Genomic DNA, 17,861 nt, shown 5'->3' with positions numbered 1-17,861 from the left:
AAGGAGCCATGACCGAGACTCAGTGCAGTGCAGGGCAAAAGCGAAGGAGCTGCGGAACCTACCACAAGGCACGGGAGACAAACTTCCATTCCAGTGCTGCCCCCATGCCCCGATTCTACAAAGATCTGGATGCGATACTTTGGGGTGACCCCACCTCCATTGCGAAGACCACCATGGGCACTTCAGAGGCTGTGCCATCCCAGAGTGCACCGAGCCAGGAGGAGGAAAGTGGGAGCCAGGGTAGTGAGGAGGAGGGAGGCCCAGAGCCAGAGGACGACTCACCATCCCTAGATGCATGCAGCCAGGAGCTGTTTTCAAGCCCGAAGGAAGATAACCAGTCACAGCAGATGGAGCTTGGGGAAGAGCAAACAGCAGAGGAGGCGCCCAGTAAGCAGTTTGGATTTTGAGAAGGGAGTAGTTGGGTTGTTGGGGCGAGGAGGATTGCAGAAAGAAGGCTTGGCTGTATGCATGCCCTGATGCCAAATGGGGCGCTGATGTGCTCTCCCACATCACAGTAATCAGCCTCAGTGATCTCATTGAAGGTCTCATGCAGAAGCTGGACAATCTCCTTACGCAGGTTCCTTGGCAGAGCTACTGTTCTCCTTGTCCCAGTCAGGCTAACATGTCCGTGCCACTGTGCCGTGAGGGGCGGGGGGACCATTGCTGCACCCAGGCAAGTGGCATATGGGCCAGGGTAGAAGCCACATTGTAGTTAAAGACCCTCTCTTGCTTCTCAGATCACCCTCAGCAGCGAGATATCTTCCAGGACAAACTCAGCCTGTGGAAAATGTGGGGAGAGTGCTCAGTATAGGGGCCCCCTGCAGCTCTTGACTCTCCCCAAGGCACAGAACCCCAGGGGACAGTACAGCCATGAAACAATCAGTCCCCCTGGACACTGTGGTTACTCACCATTTCGGGGCTCTTGTGGGTTATGTGCACTCACCTTGGGACAGGCAATTTGTGCTATTGTGGGAACTTTGCTTGTCTTTAAGATCGACCGAATCATTGCTCTGTCTAATGTTAACAATTCTGCCTCTGTTAAATGTTGCATTTTGGCTTTACAGACGCAACCTTGAGATCCCATTCGTTGTTGTTCTCAACGGCCGAACGGCTGTGCAGACTCAGGAAGCGTCTGCGAAGAAGCAAGAAGTACCTTCTGCATGAAGTTATGCAGCAGTCCCTTGCTGAAAATCAAAAAGTGTGGGAGTGGTGGGAGAGTGAAAGGAGGGTCTGCAAGGAGAAGGTGGATCGCTGGAAAGAAACTGCAGAGAAGCTCCTAAGCATTACGGAGCGCCAAGTGGACTCGATGCAGGTGCTTGTAACACTGCATATGGAGCAGATCCACACCCACCCCCCCATGCAGCTCTCGTCCCAAAACTCTTTCGCTTGCACCCCTATGTCACCACGAACACAGTTTGACCAACATCCTGTTTCTTGTCACCACCGGCTGCCTCCAACACCTGAATCTTCACCATCCAGCCCTGCAAACTCCAACCATTACCCACTGCACTCAACCCCCATCCCTGTGCAGTTTAGACCTGATGAAGTGCAGCACCTGTTGACCAGTGCTACAAATGGAAAGGCTGCATAAGACACCTGGACATATGCCAATCTGTAATGGTTCCGGGCCCCCACCCAGGGGCGGCTCCAGGCACCAGCGCTCCAAGCGCGTGCCTGTGGTGGCAAGCCGTGGGGGGCGTCCTGCCGGTCCCTGTGAGGGCAGCTGTCAGGCAGCCTTTAGCGGCATGCCTGAGGGAGGTCCGCTGGTCCCGTGGATTCGTCATCAATTCAGCGGCAGGTATGCTGAAGCCACGGGACCAGCGGACCTCCCACAGGCATGCCGCCGAATCCACGGGACCGGGAACCTCCCTTAGGCATGCTGACAAATCTAGAGCTGTCCCTGCCCCCACCACAACCTTCCTCCACGCTTCCCCCACACTGTGGAGATGTGTGATCCCATTTGTGTCTCTGCAACTTGTCTTCTGTACATTTTAAGAAATGAATTTTGGTTTTGGTTTGAAAGCATTCTGTATTGCATTAATGAAAAGCAAGAATAGCCCAGGAAAGCGACAGTTACTGCAAGTCAGTGCATCATACGAGGCAATCACGCATTGGGACATGACCCCTTCTGCCTTCCTACAAAGTCTTAGCTGCAAAAGAGAACGAGGTGCCTTGTGGGATAGCTGCCCAGAATGCACTGCTCCGAATAGCACCACAAGTGCCCCAAGTGTGAACACACTATTGCACAGGCAGCTGTCAGTGTGAACACACAACAGCGGTTTTCCTTCTGCGGTGTCTCAGGGGCGCTGTAACTGCTGGCGCTGTAGCTTTGCCAGTGTAGACGTGCTCTCAGTCTACATTTGCAGATGTAAATCACCAGGAGTAAAAGTGCACCTCAGAGAGCACTGCAGGGAAAGCGCTGCTGTGTGTTCACACTGTCAGCTGACGGCCCAACGGTGTGGCCACACTTGCAGCGGCATTGGGAGCGGTGCACTCTGGGCACCTATCCCACAGAGCATCTCTTCCTCTTCTGCTGCTGAGGCTTGTGGGAAGCGGGCGGGGGGTGCGGGGCATCCTGGGTCCTGTCCCAATGCCCCGTCATGCATCACTTCGCATCCCAGCAGCCCCTGTGCTTCCGTCCATGTTTAGCGTCATCCTTCATAGTTTTTTGTACTGCACGCTCTGTCTTCCCTTTCGGTCTGCGGGAATGGATCCTGAACTGATGAGGAATGTGCTGATGGGTCTCGCCAGCACATCACAAATGGCAGTCGAGTTACTTCTTAAACTGCAAAGTGAGGATAAGGAGTCTAGTATCAGGGGGTAGCCGTGTTAGTCTGTGGCCTGGTCTACACTACGACTTTAATTCGGATTTATCAGCTTTAATTCGAATTAACCCTGTAACCGTCCACACAACGACGCTATTTAATTCGATGTAAAGGGCCCTTTAAATCGATTTCTGTACTCCACCCCAATGAGCGGAGTAGTGCCAAAATTGATTTTAGCAATTCGAATTAGGGTTAGTGTGGCCGCAATTCGATGGTATTGGCCTCCGGGAGCTATCCCACAGTGCATCATTGTGACCACTCTGGACAGCAATCTGAACTCGGATGCACTGGCCAGATAGACAGGAAAAGCCCCGCGAACATTTGAACTTCATTTCCTGTTTGCCCAGCGTGGAGAGCACAGGTGACCACAGATACCTCATCAGCACAGGTAACCATGCAGGCTGATAATCGAAAAAGAGCACCAGCATGGACCATGAGGGAGGTACTGGATCTGATCGCTGTATGGGGAGAGGATTCAGTGCTTGCAGAACTTCGTTCTAAAAGACGAAATGCAAAAACTTTTGAAAAAATCTCCAAGGGCATGATGGAGAGAGGCCACAATAGGGACTCTGAGCAGTGCCGCGTGAAAGTCAAGGAGCTCAGACAAGCCTATCAGAAAACAAAGGAGGCAAACGGTCGCTCCGGGTCAGAGCCGCGGACATGCCGCTACTACGCCGAGCTGCATGCAATTCTAGGGGGGGCTGCCACCACTACCCCACCTTTGTTCGTGGATTCTGGGTCGGGGATAGTCTCGACGCCTGAGGATTCTGCCGATGGGGTAGAGGAGGAGGAGGAGGAGGATGAGCTTGCAGAGAGCACACAGCACTCCCTTCTCCCCAACAGCCAGGATCTTTTTATCACCCCGACTGAAGTACCCTCCCAAGCCTCCCAAGCCTCCCAAGCCAGTACCCAAGACTCTGACCCCATGGAAGGCACCTCAGGTGAGTTTACCTTTTAAAATATAAAACTTGTTTTAAAAGCAAACGGTTTTTAATGATTACTTTGCCTGACTTTGCATTCGCGGTCAGTTCAGCTACTGGAAAAGTCTGTAGCTACTGGAAAAGTCTGTTAACGTGTCTGGGGATGGAGCGGAAATCCTCCAGGGACATCTCAATGAAGCTCTCCTGGAGGTACTCCGAAAGCCTTGCCAGAAGGTTTCTGGGCAGTGCATCTTTATTCCCTCCTCCATGGTAGGACACTTGACCACGCCATGCTTGCAGCAAGTAATCTGGTATCATTGCCTGACAAAGCCTGGCAGCGTATGGTCCCGGTGTTTGCTGGCATTCAAGCAACATCCGTTCTTTATCTTGTTGTGTAATCCTCAGGAGAGTGATATCACTCCTGGTAACCTGGTTGAAATACGGGAACTTAATTAAGGGGACAGAGGTGGCCGTTCCTACTGGGCTGTTTGCCTGTGGCGGAAAATAAATCCTTCCCTGCAGTTAGCGAAGCGCAGATGGGAAATTGGCCCTGAGTTTTTCGCGTTTGGCTAGCAGGGATCTTCCCTGTTACCAGCCACACGGTGGGGGGAGGGTACCGTGATCATCCCAGAGAATTCATGGCGAGGGGGGGGGCGGCGGCGGGGGGGGTAGTTTGGTGCCTGCAGGGATCTTCCCTGTTACCAGCCACGTGGTGGGGGGAGGGTACCGTGATCATCCCAGAGAATTCATGGCGAGGGGGGGGGGGCGGCGGCGGGGGGGTGGTAGTTTGGTGCCTGCAGGGATCTTCCCTGATACCAGCCACGCGGTGGGGGGAGGGTACCGTGATCATCCCAGAGAATTCATGGCGAGGGGGGGGGGCGGCAGCGGGGGGGTGGTAGTTTGGTGCCTGCAGGGATCTTCCCTGATACCAGCCACGCGGTGGGGGGGGAGGGGTACAGCGATCATCCCAGAGAATTCATGGCGAGAGGGGGGGGGGTTAGTTTGTTTTCTGGTGCTGCTGAATGTTAACAGAAAAACCGCAGCACTCTACTTGCCTGAAGGGGCCCAGACAAGCCCCACCACACTGCCCCTCCCCCCCCCCCAACTGGCTGAGATTGGCCAGGCTTCTGCAGCACTCTACAAGCTATGCTTGGTATGTGGGAAAGGACGGCGCAGAACCTTACCATGGCCGCATGCAAGCCGAATTCTGTTGCCCAGACCTGTGATCTCTAGCAGCAAAGCCACAGGCACTCAGCATTAAGAGGCAAAATGCGACCTTGCACAGAAATCACATGTGCTATGTAATGTGAACAGTGTTGGTCACCGTGAAAGAGTATAAGCATTGTTCTGCAAAATGTAGCTTTTAAAACAATTCTCTCTTTTTTCCCCTCCCTACAGCAGCTGCAAATTCCTCAAGCCTCCCTCCTCCATCCCGAAGGTTATCACAGATAAGGCGTCGTAAGAAGAAGACGCGAGACGAGATGTTTTCTGAAATTATGCAATCCAGCAGGAGTGACAGAGCTCATCTGAATGAGTGGAAGGAAACAGTTTCAAAGTATAGGAAAGAAGTCAGTGAACGTGAGGACAGGAGGGACCAACGTGAGGAGAGGAGGGACCAACGTGAGGAGAGGAGAGACGATCGAGATGAGAGATGGCGGCAGGAAGACCAGAGGATGAAGGATGCAATGCTGGGGCTGCTCCGGCGTCTGGTGGAGGTTCAGGAATGGCTGCTGGAAAACAGACTGCCGCTTCAGCCCCTGTTCCACCCTCCCCCCTCCCCATGTTCCGTATCCTCCTCACCCAGACGTGTAAGAACGCGGGGGGGGAGGCTCCGTACACCTTCCCATTCCACCCCAGTAGACAGCCCAAGCAAAAGGCTGTCATTTTTTTAACCTTTTCTTTGTGGCTTTTTCCTTCCCAGCAATCCTCCTCCCAAATACCACCCGGGTTCCCTCCCTCTTTTTCTAATCTATTAATAAAGAATAAATGATTTTTAAATGATAGTGACTTTATTTGGTTTGAAAGAAAGCTGGGGGAAGGGGCAGGGTGGGTTCCTTACAGAAAATCAGTCAGTAAAGGGGGAGGGTTTTCATGAAGGAGAAACAAACAGATATTTCACACAGTAGCCTGGCCAGCCATGAAACTGGTTTTCAAAGCTTCTCTGATGCACAGCGCTTCATGGTGTGATCTTCTAATCGCCCTGGTGTCTGGCTGCGTGTAATCAGCAGCCAGGCGATTTGCCTCAGCCTCCCACCCCGCCATAAAGGTCTCCCCCTTACTTTCACAGAGATTGTGGAGCACACAGCAAGCAGAAATAACAATGGGGAGATTTCTTTGGCTGAGGTCAGAGCGAGTCAATAATGAATGCCAGCGACCTTTTAAACGGCCAAATGCACATTCTACCACCATTCTGCACTTGCTTAGCCTGTAGTTAAACAGCTCCTGACTCCTGTCCAGGCTGCCTGTGTATGGCTTCATAAGCCATGGCATTAAGGGGTAGGCTGGGTCCCCAAGAATAACTATGGGCATTTCAACATCCCCAACGGTTATTTTCTGGTCCGGAAAGTAAGTCCCTTGCTGCAGCCCTTTAAACAGAGTAGTGTTCCTGAAGACGCGAGCGTCATGAACCCTTCCCGCCCAGCCCGCGTTGATGTTGGTGAAACATCCCTTGTGATCCACAAGTGCTTGCAGCACCATTGAAAAGTACCCCTTGCGGTTTATGTACTCGGTGGCTTGGTGCTCTGGTGCCAAGATAGGGATATGGGTTCCGTCTATCGCCCCACCACAGTTAGGGAATCCCATTGCAGCAAAACCATCCACTATAGCCTGCACATTTCCCAGAGTCACTAACTTTCGTAGCAGCACCTGAGTGATTGCTTTGGCTACTTGCATCACAGCAGCCCCCACAGTAGATTTGCCCACTCCAAATTGATTCCCGACTGACCGGTAGCTGTCTGGCGTTGCAAGCTTCCACAGGGCTATCGCCACGCGCTTCTCAACTGTGAGGGCTGCTCTCATCTTGGTATTCTGGCGTTTCAGGGCAGGGGACAGCAAGTCACAAAGTTCCATGAAAGTGCCCTTACGCATGCGAAAGTTCCGCAGCCACTGGGAATCGTCCCAGACCTGCAACACTATGCGGTCCCACCAGTCTGTGCTTGTTTCCCTTGCCCAGAATCGGCGTTCCATGGATAGAATCTGCCCCATTAACAACATGATCTCCAAAGCACCGGGGCCTGTGGTTTCACTGAATTCTGTGTCCGTGTCCGTGTCCATGTCCTCATCATGCTTGTCGCTGCGCTGCCGCCGCCGCTGCCTCCTCTCCTCGTTTTTCTGGTCCTGGCTGAGCATAAACTCCAAGAGAACGCGCGAGGTGTTTACAATATTCATGAGTGCTGTCTTGACCTCAGCGGGCTCCATGCTTGCCGTGGTATGGAGTCTGCAGTGTTCACCCACCCAGGAAAAAAGGCGTGAAAATGGTTGTCTGCCGTCCGTTGCTTTCATGCAGGGAGGGAGGGAGGGAGGCAGTGCGGCTGTACCCAGAACCACCTGCGACGATGTTTTTTGTCCCATCAGGCACTGGGATCTTAACCCACAATCCCAATGGGCGCGGGAGACTGCGGGAACTATGGGATAGCTATGGAATTGCTACCCACAGTGCAACGGTGCAGAAATCGACGCTAGCCCCGGTACTTGGACGCACACCACCGAATTACTGTGCTAGTGTGGCCGCACTCATTTCGACTTTATACAACCTGTTTCTCAAATCCGAATTATCTAAATTCGGATTAATCCCGTAGTGTAGACATACCCTGTATCTACAAAAACAACAAGGAGTCTGGTGGCACCTTAAAGACTAACAGATTTATTTGGGCATAAGCTTTGCAAATTCAACACCATTAATCTGGGCTTGAATAGGGACTGGGAGTGGCTGGCTCACTACAAAAGCAGCTTTTCCTCTCCTGGAATTGACACCTCCTCATCTATTACTGGGAGTGGACTACATCCACCCTGATTGAATTGGCCCTGTCAACACTGGTTCTCCACTTGTGAAGTAACTCCCTGCTCTCCATGTGTCAGTATATAATGCCTGCATCTGTAACTTTCACTCTATGCATCCGAAGAAGTGAGGTTTTTACTCACGAAAGCTTATGCCCAAATAAATCTGTTAGTCTTTAAGGTGCCACCAGACTCCTTGTTGTTTTTGTAGATAAGGAGTCTGACAATGATGTCAATTCGCATAACGAATACGACACGAGATTGCTTGTGGCATTCATGGAGGTGCTGACCACAGTGGAACGCTGCTTTGGGGCTCGGGAAACAAGCACTGAGTGGTGGGATCACATCACGATGCATGTCTGGGATGACAAGCAGTGGCTGCAGAACTTTTGGATGAGGAAAGTCACATTCATGGGACTGTGTGAGGCGCTTGCCCCAGCCCTGCGGCATAAGGACACAAGAATGAGAGCGTCCCTTTGGCTGGAGAAGCACGTGGTGATTGCACTCCAGACTGCTACCAATCAGTTGCTAATGAGTTCAGAGTGAGAAAGTCGACCGTTGGACTCCTGTTGATTCAAGTGGGCAGGGCCTTAATCGCATCCTGCTCCAAAAGACCGTGACTCTGAGCAACGTGTGTGACATTGTGGCTGGCTTTGCACAAATGGGTTTCCCTAGCTGCGGAGGGGTGATAGATGGGATGCATATTCCAGTTCTGGCACCAGCCCACCTAGCCTCTGAGTACGTTAGTCGGAAAGGGTATTTCGCTATGGCTCTCCTCTCCTGGGGCTTATGGATCACTGTGGGCATGTCACAGACATTAACGCAGGCTGGCCCGGAAAGTGCATGACGCACGCATCTTTCAGAACACAGGCCTGTTCAAGAAGCTGCAAGCCGGGACTTTCTTCCCGGACCAGAAGATCACCACAGGGGAATTCGAAATGTGAGATCCTGCCTACCTCTTGATGCCATGGCTCACGTTAATTTTCTTTCATGCTATGAACTTCATCCGAGTTCTGCCGTCCCAGGTCCCTCAGGAGGAGCTGGGGGGCTGGCTGGGGAGCTGCATGTACCAGAAGGTGGCATCATAGCTACCAGGGCCGGCTCCAGGCACCAGCTGAGCAAGCTGGTGCTTGGTGTTGTCAGATGCTACCGGTGTGGTGCTCTGCTTTCTCCTATGTTGATATCACTCGGCTGCGTGCATGTGCTCCCTCTGTGCACCAACTTCAGCACAGTCCCGGTAGGATGCTGCTGGCTACTTGTCTTCCATCCGTTCGCATTATCTGCTGTTTCGACCCGGAAGGTTCCGCTCACCGAACGTGTTCGGTTGATTTTGGTGACATCTGCCAGTCCCTTCGAATCTTGGGCCATCACCAAAACGCCTGCCAAGGTCCACTTCCATGTTGGCATCTTAACCTGTGAAAACACAAAATAACACTCGCTTCTCTTTCATGGGCACATAATAAATGTTGGGGGTTTTTTGTTTTTTTTTAAGATGCAATATCCCATAGCCATAGTATTTAATATAAGACCATGTACATCAGCCGCATCTATTCCTTTTTCAGTGGCTCTTCCTGGATATAATCCCTATTTAATAGAGCCAGTATGACCTCATCACTTAGTGGATTTAAAAATAGAAACCTTGCTCCCAAAGGGACGGTAGGTACATTGTTAGTCCATAAGATCCCTGGCCCTACCATCCACAGCGGCTGTTTCCTTCTTGTTCCAATGTCCACACAGAAGTGTTTACATCATTCCACCAGATAGTAAGTATATTACCAATGCCCCAAGCGAACTGACCCTTCGCCCTTAATTGTCTGACTGGGTAGGGTCTAGTCAATTCAAAGTGTTTGAATTGTCCCCAAGCAATACGTAACAGTAAGCGGGGTGCAGGTTAAAGCTCATAAAACTTCCATTATTTAGTTGGAAGGTTTCCGTGGTACTTACCACACTTGCTTATCCTGCGTATTTTTCTGTCAAGCAAGCACAGACCTGTAACATACATGTTCAACCCATGTATTCCTTTACTTGCATAGCATGCTTCCAGCGCGGCTGTTTGTCTATATTTACCAAATACAGCGAGGGTCCCAATTTCTCCAAAATGGGCCAAGGCCCACGCCATTCTGCTTTTGGACATTTTTTTGGGGACCCGGTTCAATTTTAGCCATTACCTGGTCTCCGATTTTCCATTGTTTAATGTCTCTGTGTTCATCAAACGCCCGATTCATCCTTTATTGTTCTGCAGCCGGCTGTGCTGTAGCAGCTCCTCGGACTGTGCCCAGCCAATTCTTAAAACTGTTCATCCAGGTGGTACTCGCAAAGGCTGTAATTGTCTCCCAGTCTGGAGGGTAACACAGATTTCCCAACCTGGCATAGGTCTCCCAAAAAGAATTTCATATGGACTGAATCCTGTCATGTGATTTGGCCAGCTACGGATCCTCATAAGGACCCATGGGAGTACTACGTCCCAGTTTGTTCCTAATTTATTACATACTTTAGACAATTCGACTTTCAGAGATTTATTCATCCTTTCCACCTGTCCTCCTGCTTGAGGGTGATATGGGATGTGTAGTGGCAGGGGCACACCAGCCCAGGTGCCCATATCTCGGTAAACCTGCCCAATAAACGCGGGACCATTGTCCGAATCAATGCTGTGGGGCAATCCACATTTTGGAAAAATCTCTGTTAGTAACTTTTTTGCGGTGGCCTTATCAGTCTCTTTCTGTGTAGGGAAGGCTTCTACCCATTTACTAAAACTATCCACAATTACGAATAAAAATCTGTTTCCCCTAGGAGTGGTAGGTAGAGGTCCCACAAAATCAACCTGCAGCCGTTGAAGGGGGCCCTTTGGCGCTTGGTGCATTAACTCTCCCCGTCTTTTCCGTCTAGCAGGGTCCTGTTTGGCATGTTAAACAGCTGTGAAGATGTAAATTTAAATCCTCTCGCATGCCAGGCCACCACCCCAATTTTTTAAGTTTTTCCAATGCTTCCTCTAATTTGGGGTGACCTCCCACAAGTGATCCATATACCCATTTTAACAGAAGGTATTTTAATTTTTGTGGGTTTACCATAACCCAGTCATTGTCTGGTTTAGCTAAAATAAGCTCTCCTTCTTTTTTTAAGGGGACACCCTGCCACTGTGATGGGCATTCAATTATCCATTGTTGAATTGAATCATCTTTTACCTGAAGCTCTTGTAAACCCTGTATCTCTTTCTGGTTGTTTGCTTCGTTTTCCTGTTTTACTGTTGCCTTTGCTCTGGTGGTTACTGCCACTGGCGTTGGTTCCCACCCTGCACCTGTAAGGGCTGCCTCCTTAGCTAATGTATCTGCTTGTTCATTTCTCCCCTGGAAGGGTCCGTTTTTCTTATGGGCTTTTATTTTGACCATTTGAATTTTTTTATACTGTTGTGACAATTTTTCTATTTGCTGCCATAGGGCTTTATGCTTGATCTCCGAGCCATCGGTTCCTGTAAACCCCATACTTTGCCACCACGGGAGGTAGATAGTGGTGCCCTTATACACATAATCAGAATCGGTCCCTATTACAAGCTCGGATTGCTTGCCCTTCATTCTGATTAAAACTTCCAGAACTGCTGATACCTCCACAGCCTGTGTCCCTCCTTTAACCAATTTATATTGGAAGGACTCGCCGCTTGCTTTATTCCCATTCAAACAAATTCCTGCAAAACCAGTGACTCGTTCTCCTTCCTCATAGTATGAGTTACTAGTCCATGTTTCCCCACTCTCTTTTTTAAATTGATATGGACCCCCTTTACTGGCAATCCAGTGGGTCCAAAAGTTATCAAACTCCGTTGGGATCATAAGGGAGGGGATCAGGGGGTTCCCTAGCTCGAGGTTTGCTGTCATGTTAGGTAGCGATTCTTACCACGGCAGGTTCACTTACTCACCAGATCAGTGGTCGGGGTCACCAGTGTTGTCAGATGCTACCGGTGTGGTGCTCTGCTTTCTCCTATGTTGATATCACTCGGCTGCGTGCGTGTGTTCCCTCTGTGTGCGGTCCCAGCTCTGCAGATAGCTGACACAGCAGACCCGACGAGAACCCCCAATAACCACAGAGTCTAGTAAGATGCAAAGTCACGTTGACTAGGTTTATTGCGACCTTGGACACAATTGCAGTTCCCTGTAGATTACTTAGTCTACCGGGCATACTACGAGAAAGTGCCTCTTGGCAATGGACCCGGCTCAGTGGCGGGACTTTCCACTGCCCCTGCGGCCGGATAAAGACACCACCCCAGGGACACATTCTTATACACAGGGACAAACAAGTTACACATCACTCCTGACGTACTGAGGTGCAACCCCTCTATGTAGCAAGGTATAACCCCTCTATGTAGTAAGGTGCCGCCTCGCACTTTGTACATGTTGGTTCGATCAAAACAACTCTATCCATCATTTTACCCTTTTGCCCCTGTCATTGGGATGGGTCGGCCTGTTTCACGTTATCTGTGGAATGTACAAGTATGCGAATGTTCTGATATCTGGTGTCCAGTACCTTTTAGGTATGTCTCTTTTTGCAGCATCAGCCCTTTCCTTGCCAGCTTCTGTGAGCAGGGTCTGCCTCTGGCTCACAGCTTAGCTTTGCTTTATGTTAGCAAAGTCTTGACCATTACTTTAGTTCAGGCCTCATACTGGGCCTTTATCAGGGCCTTCACTTACTACACTTGGGGCAGCAGATTGTTGGAGGCGGCATTCTGCCCAATCGTAGGGCTGCACGGCCGCTTTTTTGTTGTTGTTGTTGTTCTTGTTCCGCTCCGGCCGCCCTGTAGGGGGCGGCGGCGCAGAGAACCAGAGCACCCTGCCAGGGCCGGCTCTAGGCACCAGCAAAACAAGCTGGTGCTTGGGGCGGCACATTTTTAGGGGCAGTATGGCCGGCGCCAGAATGCCACCCCTAAAAATGTGCCCCGCTGCCCTAGCTCACCTCCGCTGCTGCCGCTGGCGCACCAGGAGCTGATTCCTGCACCGCTGCTCCCCCTCCCTCCCAGGCTTGCGAGCTTGGGGGGAGGAGGCAGGGCTGGGGATTTGGGGAAGGGGTGAAGCTGAGGCGGGGCCGGGGGTGGGGTAAGAAAAAAACGGGGGGCGGCCAAAATTGTTTCTGCTTCGGGCGGCAAAAATCCTAGAGCCGGCCCTGCTCCGTGACGCTCAGCTGTTCTTATGAAACCAGCTACACTGCTGGTGTCTATCTCTACTGGTACCGTCAGTCCCCGAACCGAGCCCCGCAGTACATCCTCCGGAGAGGAACGAAGGGTCTCAGATCTGACAGTGATACCGCAGACTTCGCCCAGGAGAGGTTTTCTTCCCAGGCTGATGGCAACTCCACAGGTCTGAGCATCGCCGCCCTGGAGCTGGCAGACACCGCGGTGTATTTCTGCGCCCTGCAGCGGGCACAGTGACAGAGCCTCACAGCAGAACTGTACAAAAACCCTCCCTTCCCTTCACCTTCAGGGGCTCGGCATGGAAGAGGAACCAGAGAGAGTGTCCCCATGACCCAGCATTCGCCCCCAGGGAGGGATGCAGCTCTGGGCCACAGCTCAGACAGACAGGTGCTCTCCTCCCTGTCAACATCTCGCTGATACATTACAGACTGTGTACACACGCACACACACACACACACACACACACACACACAGTGCAGAATGCCTGCAGGGTCTCTTGAAGATGCCACCCATCAAAACAAATGGCTACATGCATCCATAAATACCTGTGATTGAATGGAGGCCTTCTGTCCTCGGGCTCTTAAATCCCAGCCCAAATGTTTAATCACAGCGGTGTCTGTCTCTGTCAGTGTCTGGGCAGCACCCAGCACAATGGGGCCCTGATGTCAGCTGAGGCTAGAGGTACCCACAGTGCTCCTCCTCCTCCTCCTTCTCATGCCCCGCACTCATCGCAGAACTTGGGTGATTTACACAATGAATGAGAGAAAACAGCCGAGATCCCAAAAGTTAAAGCGATGTGTCCATTACAACATGATGCTGAGAATTCGTGTGTCAACTGCAAAGTAAATAGCCTCAAATCAAACACCAAATAAGCTCTCAATCAGCATTTTTCTTAACTGAATTTTACAGCTAGGCAAAGGGTTATCAAGGGAAGTACTTGTACCTGGGTTTGTGCGGCACATGGTGAAATCCACATTTTTACTTCTACTGCTAAAATCGAATCCTTCCAAGCCTACATATAAGGCTTATAGAGGACTCATTTCATGGATTTATTTGGCCATTTTTTATGGCTGGCTGCCAGCCTGATGCCAACACTCCTGCTTTTCCAACTGGGCTTGGGACTGTCTATGGCAGAGTTGCAACCACTAATACTGACAGTAATTTACACTAAGCAGATTTTAAATGGGGAACTCTAATGAGAAGATCTTTTTTTTTTCTTAAGAAGCAATGAAACACTTTCCCCAAACTCCTGTATCTATGGAATGGCTTGTAGGAATAATCCAATCTTTGAAATAATTTCCTCTGGAGAGAAGTAACACAGATACACAGATTTTTAATCATAAGGAAGCATTATGCCCATGTAGTTTGACCTCCTGCTTAACAAGGGCTAGATAATTTCTCCCAATGACTCCTGCACCAGATCCATAACTTATGATGGACCAGGAGAAGCGTGAGAAATTCCATGTGAAAATGAGCTTTTTACCCCTTCAGAAAAATATCTGAATAGTTCATGGAGGATAGGTCCATCAATGGCTAGTAGCCAAGATGGTCAGGGACGCAACCCCATACTTTGGGCGCCCCCAAGCCTCTGACTGCCAGATTCTGGGACTGGCCAACAGGGGACGGATCACTCGATAATTGCCCTGTTCTGTTCATTCTCTCTGAAGCACCTGGCACTGGCCACTGTTGGAAGGCAGGACACTGGGCTAGATGGACCTTTGGCCATATTGGGCCAGACCAGTCTTATGTTTTCTAGATGGTTTTTCAAAATTACTTGCATGGCTTATTATGTCCACAAGGGGGCGCGCCTGAATGATGGGTAATTACATTTTACATTGTGGTTTTTTTATTTAAGTTGTACTTGAACCCAACATTCCCCTGGATAGCATTTCTTTCTCATGTCATAAAGAGGAGAAGGAGGGGGAAGTCACGGAGCGGGCATTTTTACAGCATGCACGTTCCTTTAATAAACGAAACAGGAGGAAAAAAATATTTTTAGAATCGGATAAAGGGACAAGCAAAAAGGAGGATAATTTCAAGTTGCAAAATGGTCTCAGCCTTGTCCTGTAGATCTGTCTTCTACTTGTGAAGTCAGGTGAGAGAAATGCTAGTTTTTATTTGATGTATTGTGTTTGAGAGCTACAAGAGTCCTGTCAGAACAGGCTAGGGTTTTCAAAGAAGCCTAGCGGGTTTAGGCACCCAAATTCCTAACGAAATTTTGAAAATCCCACGTAATAGTTTTAAAAGAAAACTAGATTCGCTGAACCAGAGACTTGTATGGTTTAAGGAAAGAACTTTGCTTTCTTTTCGAGATACGTTGCTTTAGAATGGGAACCAGTTTCTACATAAGATCACTAGAGACTTTTGTGTAAAAATATGAATGAATAAATGTAGTTTCATTACTGGTTTTTTTTTTTTTTTTTTTTGGTCTTTCAACAGGTCTTGTTCAAAGTAATTCTGTGTTTCACTGTCCTGCAGCAATGAAAATCTCAGTGGGGCAACCCGCCACTTTGCAGTGTAATTTCACCACCGCTTTCACCAGCCGAAATCCCTTCTGGTTCCACCAGTATCCGAACCAACCACCCCAGCGTTATTGGCAGCGTATCAATCTCCTGCTGAAAAACACGGTCACCGCTGGAACATTCGAAGCAGTTTTTTGACCATAATAAGGCGCAGGGCCGGCTCTAGCTTTTTTGCTGCCCCAAGCAGCAAAAAAAGCGCCGCCCCCCCAGCCCCCCGCCGAGAGCCGCCGGAACCCCCTCCCCCCAGAGTGCCACCCCCCCCCCCGCCGAGCACCGCGCCGCCGGAGCGCCCCCCCAATGCCGCGCCACGCTCCCCCCGCCGCCCCTTACCAGATGCCGCCCCAAGCATGTGCTTGGGTGCCTGGTGCCTGGAGCCGGCCCTGTCACGGAGCCGCCTTCGCTCCAGACATCTGGGGTTCCCTGGGTTGGACTGAGTCACCCAGCACCGCACCTGCAACAAGCAATCGGGAAAGGAAAATATAGCAGTTGTGTGCAGTCTGAGGGCTCACTTCTATACCTTAGCTAGCATGAGAGCGAGGCGATAGCGGGACAGAGAGAGAGAGAGAGAAATGGGAACAGGGAGATGTGGTGTGTGTATATACAGAGAGAGATTCCGGAGCAACGAGGCAAACTCTACGACCAACTACCTGGATATAGAGTGAAAACAAAAAGGCCGAATATCAAACGTTTGCTCATCGTGTTAAGCAAAGTGGCTCCAATTTCAATTCCGCACTGAACCCTTCAGCCCTGAAGAGACAGCCTCCTCGTCTGCATGTGATAGACTCGCCCAATTTCTTCAGCCACTGGCCTAATGAGGGGCGTATGTGGAACCCAGAGTCCTCCCGAGCCCACAGGAAAGGAAGCGAGGTTGGTTTCGCTTGTGAACGGCGTCCTCGCCTTCCTCAGACCTCCTTTAACGTGTCTTGATCTGCTGGTCAGTGCGGCTGTCTTTGCAGGCGGTTACATTAAGTAGGAAGCACAGTGACTGGTTGTACATAGAGTAAATCACATGACGGAGAAATCTAGGACCCCACCTCCCTACGACCAATTTCTCAAGGATCCTCGTTTACTGGTGCACGGGGAGGAGGGAGTCCCACTGTTTTTTTTTCCAATAGGAATTGGGCTTCAGGCTTTGGTGCCTCGGAAAATCTCCACTTCTGCAAATATCACATTTAAATGTTCAAGTTGAATCGCTCGCCAAAGACCTCCCGGAGGACAAAATTACACCCGAGTGCGCTCCTGGAGCTCATTCAAGGACAGTCGGGATATACACAGGTTTCAAAGGATTCCCTGAATATCAGAGTGTCACGGAGTCCCCGGGCGATGCTCTGGGACTGCTCCCCACAAAGCCAGTCAGGACTTTGGGGAGCCTCCTCTCCCTCGGAGCAGACCGTCTTCAGGCCAAGAAGCTCACACGGCTTCACCTCCTGGGTCTCTCCTGGGAGCATTCAGCATATGCCCCTCCCTGCGCTTCCCACAGTGAGTCCGCCCCGGCGGGGTCCTGGGGAAGCCAAAGGGTTCTGCACCCCCCACTTCGCAGTTAAACGTGACTCTCAGCCAGCCAGTAAAACAGAGGTTAATTAGACGACAGGAACATGGTCTAAAACAGAGCTTGTAGGTCCAGTGAACGGGACCCCTCTGCCCGGTCCATTCTGGGACCCAGCGAGGCAGACCCCCATCTGCCCTCCCTTCCAGTCCCCAGCCAGCTCCAAACTCCAACCCCCATCCAGGCCCTCCTTCTCTGGGCTTTGTCTCTTTCCAGGGCCAGGAGGTCACCTGATCTCTTTGTTGACCTTTAGCTATTTCCTTGCAGGGGGGAAGGGGCCCTGGCCATTTGTTGCCAGGGAGACAGAAAGAAGAACAGGAGTACTTGTGGCACCTTAGAGACTAACAAATTTATTAGAGCATAAGCTTTCGTGGACTACAGCCCACTTCTTTGGATGCAAGTGGGCTGTAGTCCACGAAAGCTTATGCTCTAATAAATTTGTTAGTCTCTAAGGTGCCACAAGTACTCCTGTTCTTCTTTTTGCGGATACAGACTAACACGGCTGTTACTCTGAAACCAGGGAGACAGAGTGTCAGTGATTGATGCACACTGGCCTTTCCCCACCACCTACAGACTTAAGAAATGCATAGGGGAAACTGAGGCACCCACACAGTATTCAGAGGAAACATTAAGAACAGTCCCACTTCGTCACACAGAGTATTTGAGCTTTGCGGGATCAGAGGAGCAAAGGAATTCCCATTCTGAGCGTTTTCCACTGAGAACCGGGCACCCACCCCCCAAATGTAAATTGTAGGATTGTTACAAACAACGGGCTCTGTTTTCAACTGAGACTGGGCAGAGAAGGAGAGAGAGAGAGAGAGAGATGGGTGGCACTGGGAAATAATAGTGCAACTTTCCCCCATTCATTTAAAATGTAAA

The 17,861-nt window shown here is 50.6% G+C and overlaps 2 protein-coding genes across 2 annotated transcripts; one reads left to right on the top strand and one right to left on the bottom strand.

The window, feature by feature from the left end:
- Nucleotides 1-2,837: 2,837 nt before the first annotated feature.
- On the top strand, nt 2,838-5,767 carry LOC135975190 (myb/SANT-like DNA-binding domain-containing protein 2). The gene is made up of 2 exons (XM_065565291.1): nt 2,838-3,766; nt 5,144-5,767. The coding sequence occupies exons 1-2, from the start codon at nt 3,220-3,222 to the stop codon at nt 5,635-5,637; spliced, it is 1,041 nt and encodes a 346-aa protein (XP_065421363.1). The 5' UTR covers nt 2,838-3,219; the 3' UTR covers nt 5,638-5,767.
- On the bottom strand, nt 5,709-17,168 carry LOC135975189 (uncharacterized). The gene is made up of 4 exons (XM_065565289.1): nt 16,084-17,168; nt 15,767-15,887; nt 13,460-13,749; nt 5,709-11,819 (listed from the first exon to the last, which is right to left on the bottom strand). Exon 4 carries the CDS (start codon nt 7,313-7,315, stop codon nt 5,861-5,863), a length of 1,455 nt encoding a protein of 484 aa, XP_065421361.1. The 5' UTR covers nt 7,316-11,819; nt 13,460-13,749; nt 15,767-15,887; nt 16,084-17,168; the 3' UTR covers nt 5,709-5,860.
- Between the last annotated feature and the right edge of the window lie 693 nt (nt 17,169-17,861).

This window comes from Chrysemys picta, chromosome 13, assembly GCF_011386835.1.
Source record: "Chrysemys picta bellii isolate R12L10 chromosome 13, ASM1138683v2, whole genome shotgun sequence".
Taxonomy (NCBI): domain Eukaryota; kingdom Metazoa; phylum Chordata; order Testudines; family Emydidae; genus Chrysemys; species Chrysemys picta.
The sequence above is the reverse complement of the archived record's forward strand: the minus strand, read 5'-3'. Positions and strand labels throughout refer to the sequence as shown.

Coding starts and splice junctions, on each gene's coding strand:
- LOC135975190 (XM_065565291.1), top strand. CDS start 3,220: ATGCAGGCTGATAATCGAAAAAGAGCACCAGCATGGACCATGAGGGAG. Junction 3,767..5,143: donor CCCCATGGAAGGCACCTCAG/GTGAGTTTACCT, acceptor CCCTCCCTACAG/CAGCTGCAAATTCCTCAAGC.
- LOC135975189 (XM_065565289.1), bottom strand. CDS start 7,315: ATGGGACAAAAAACATCGTCGCAGGTGGTTCTGGGTACAGCCGCACTG.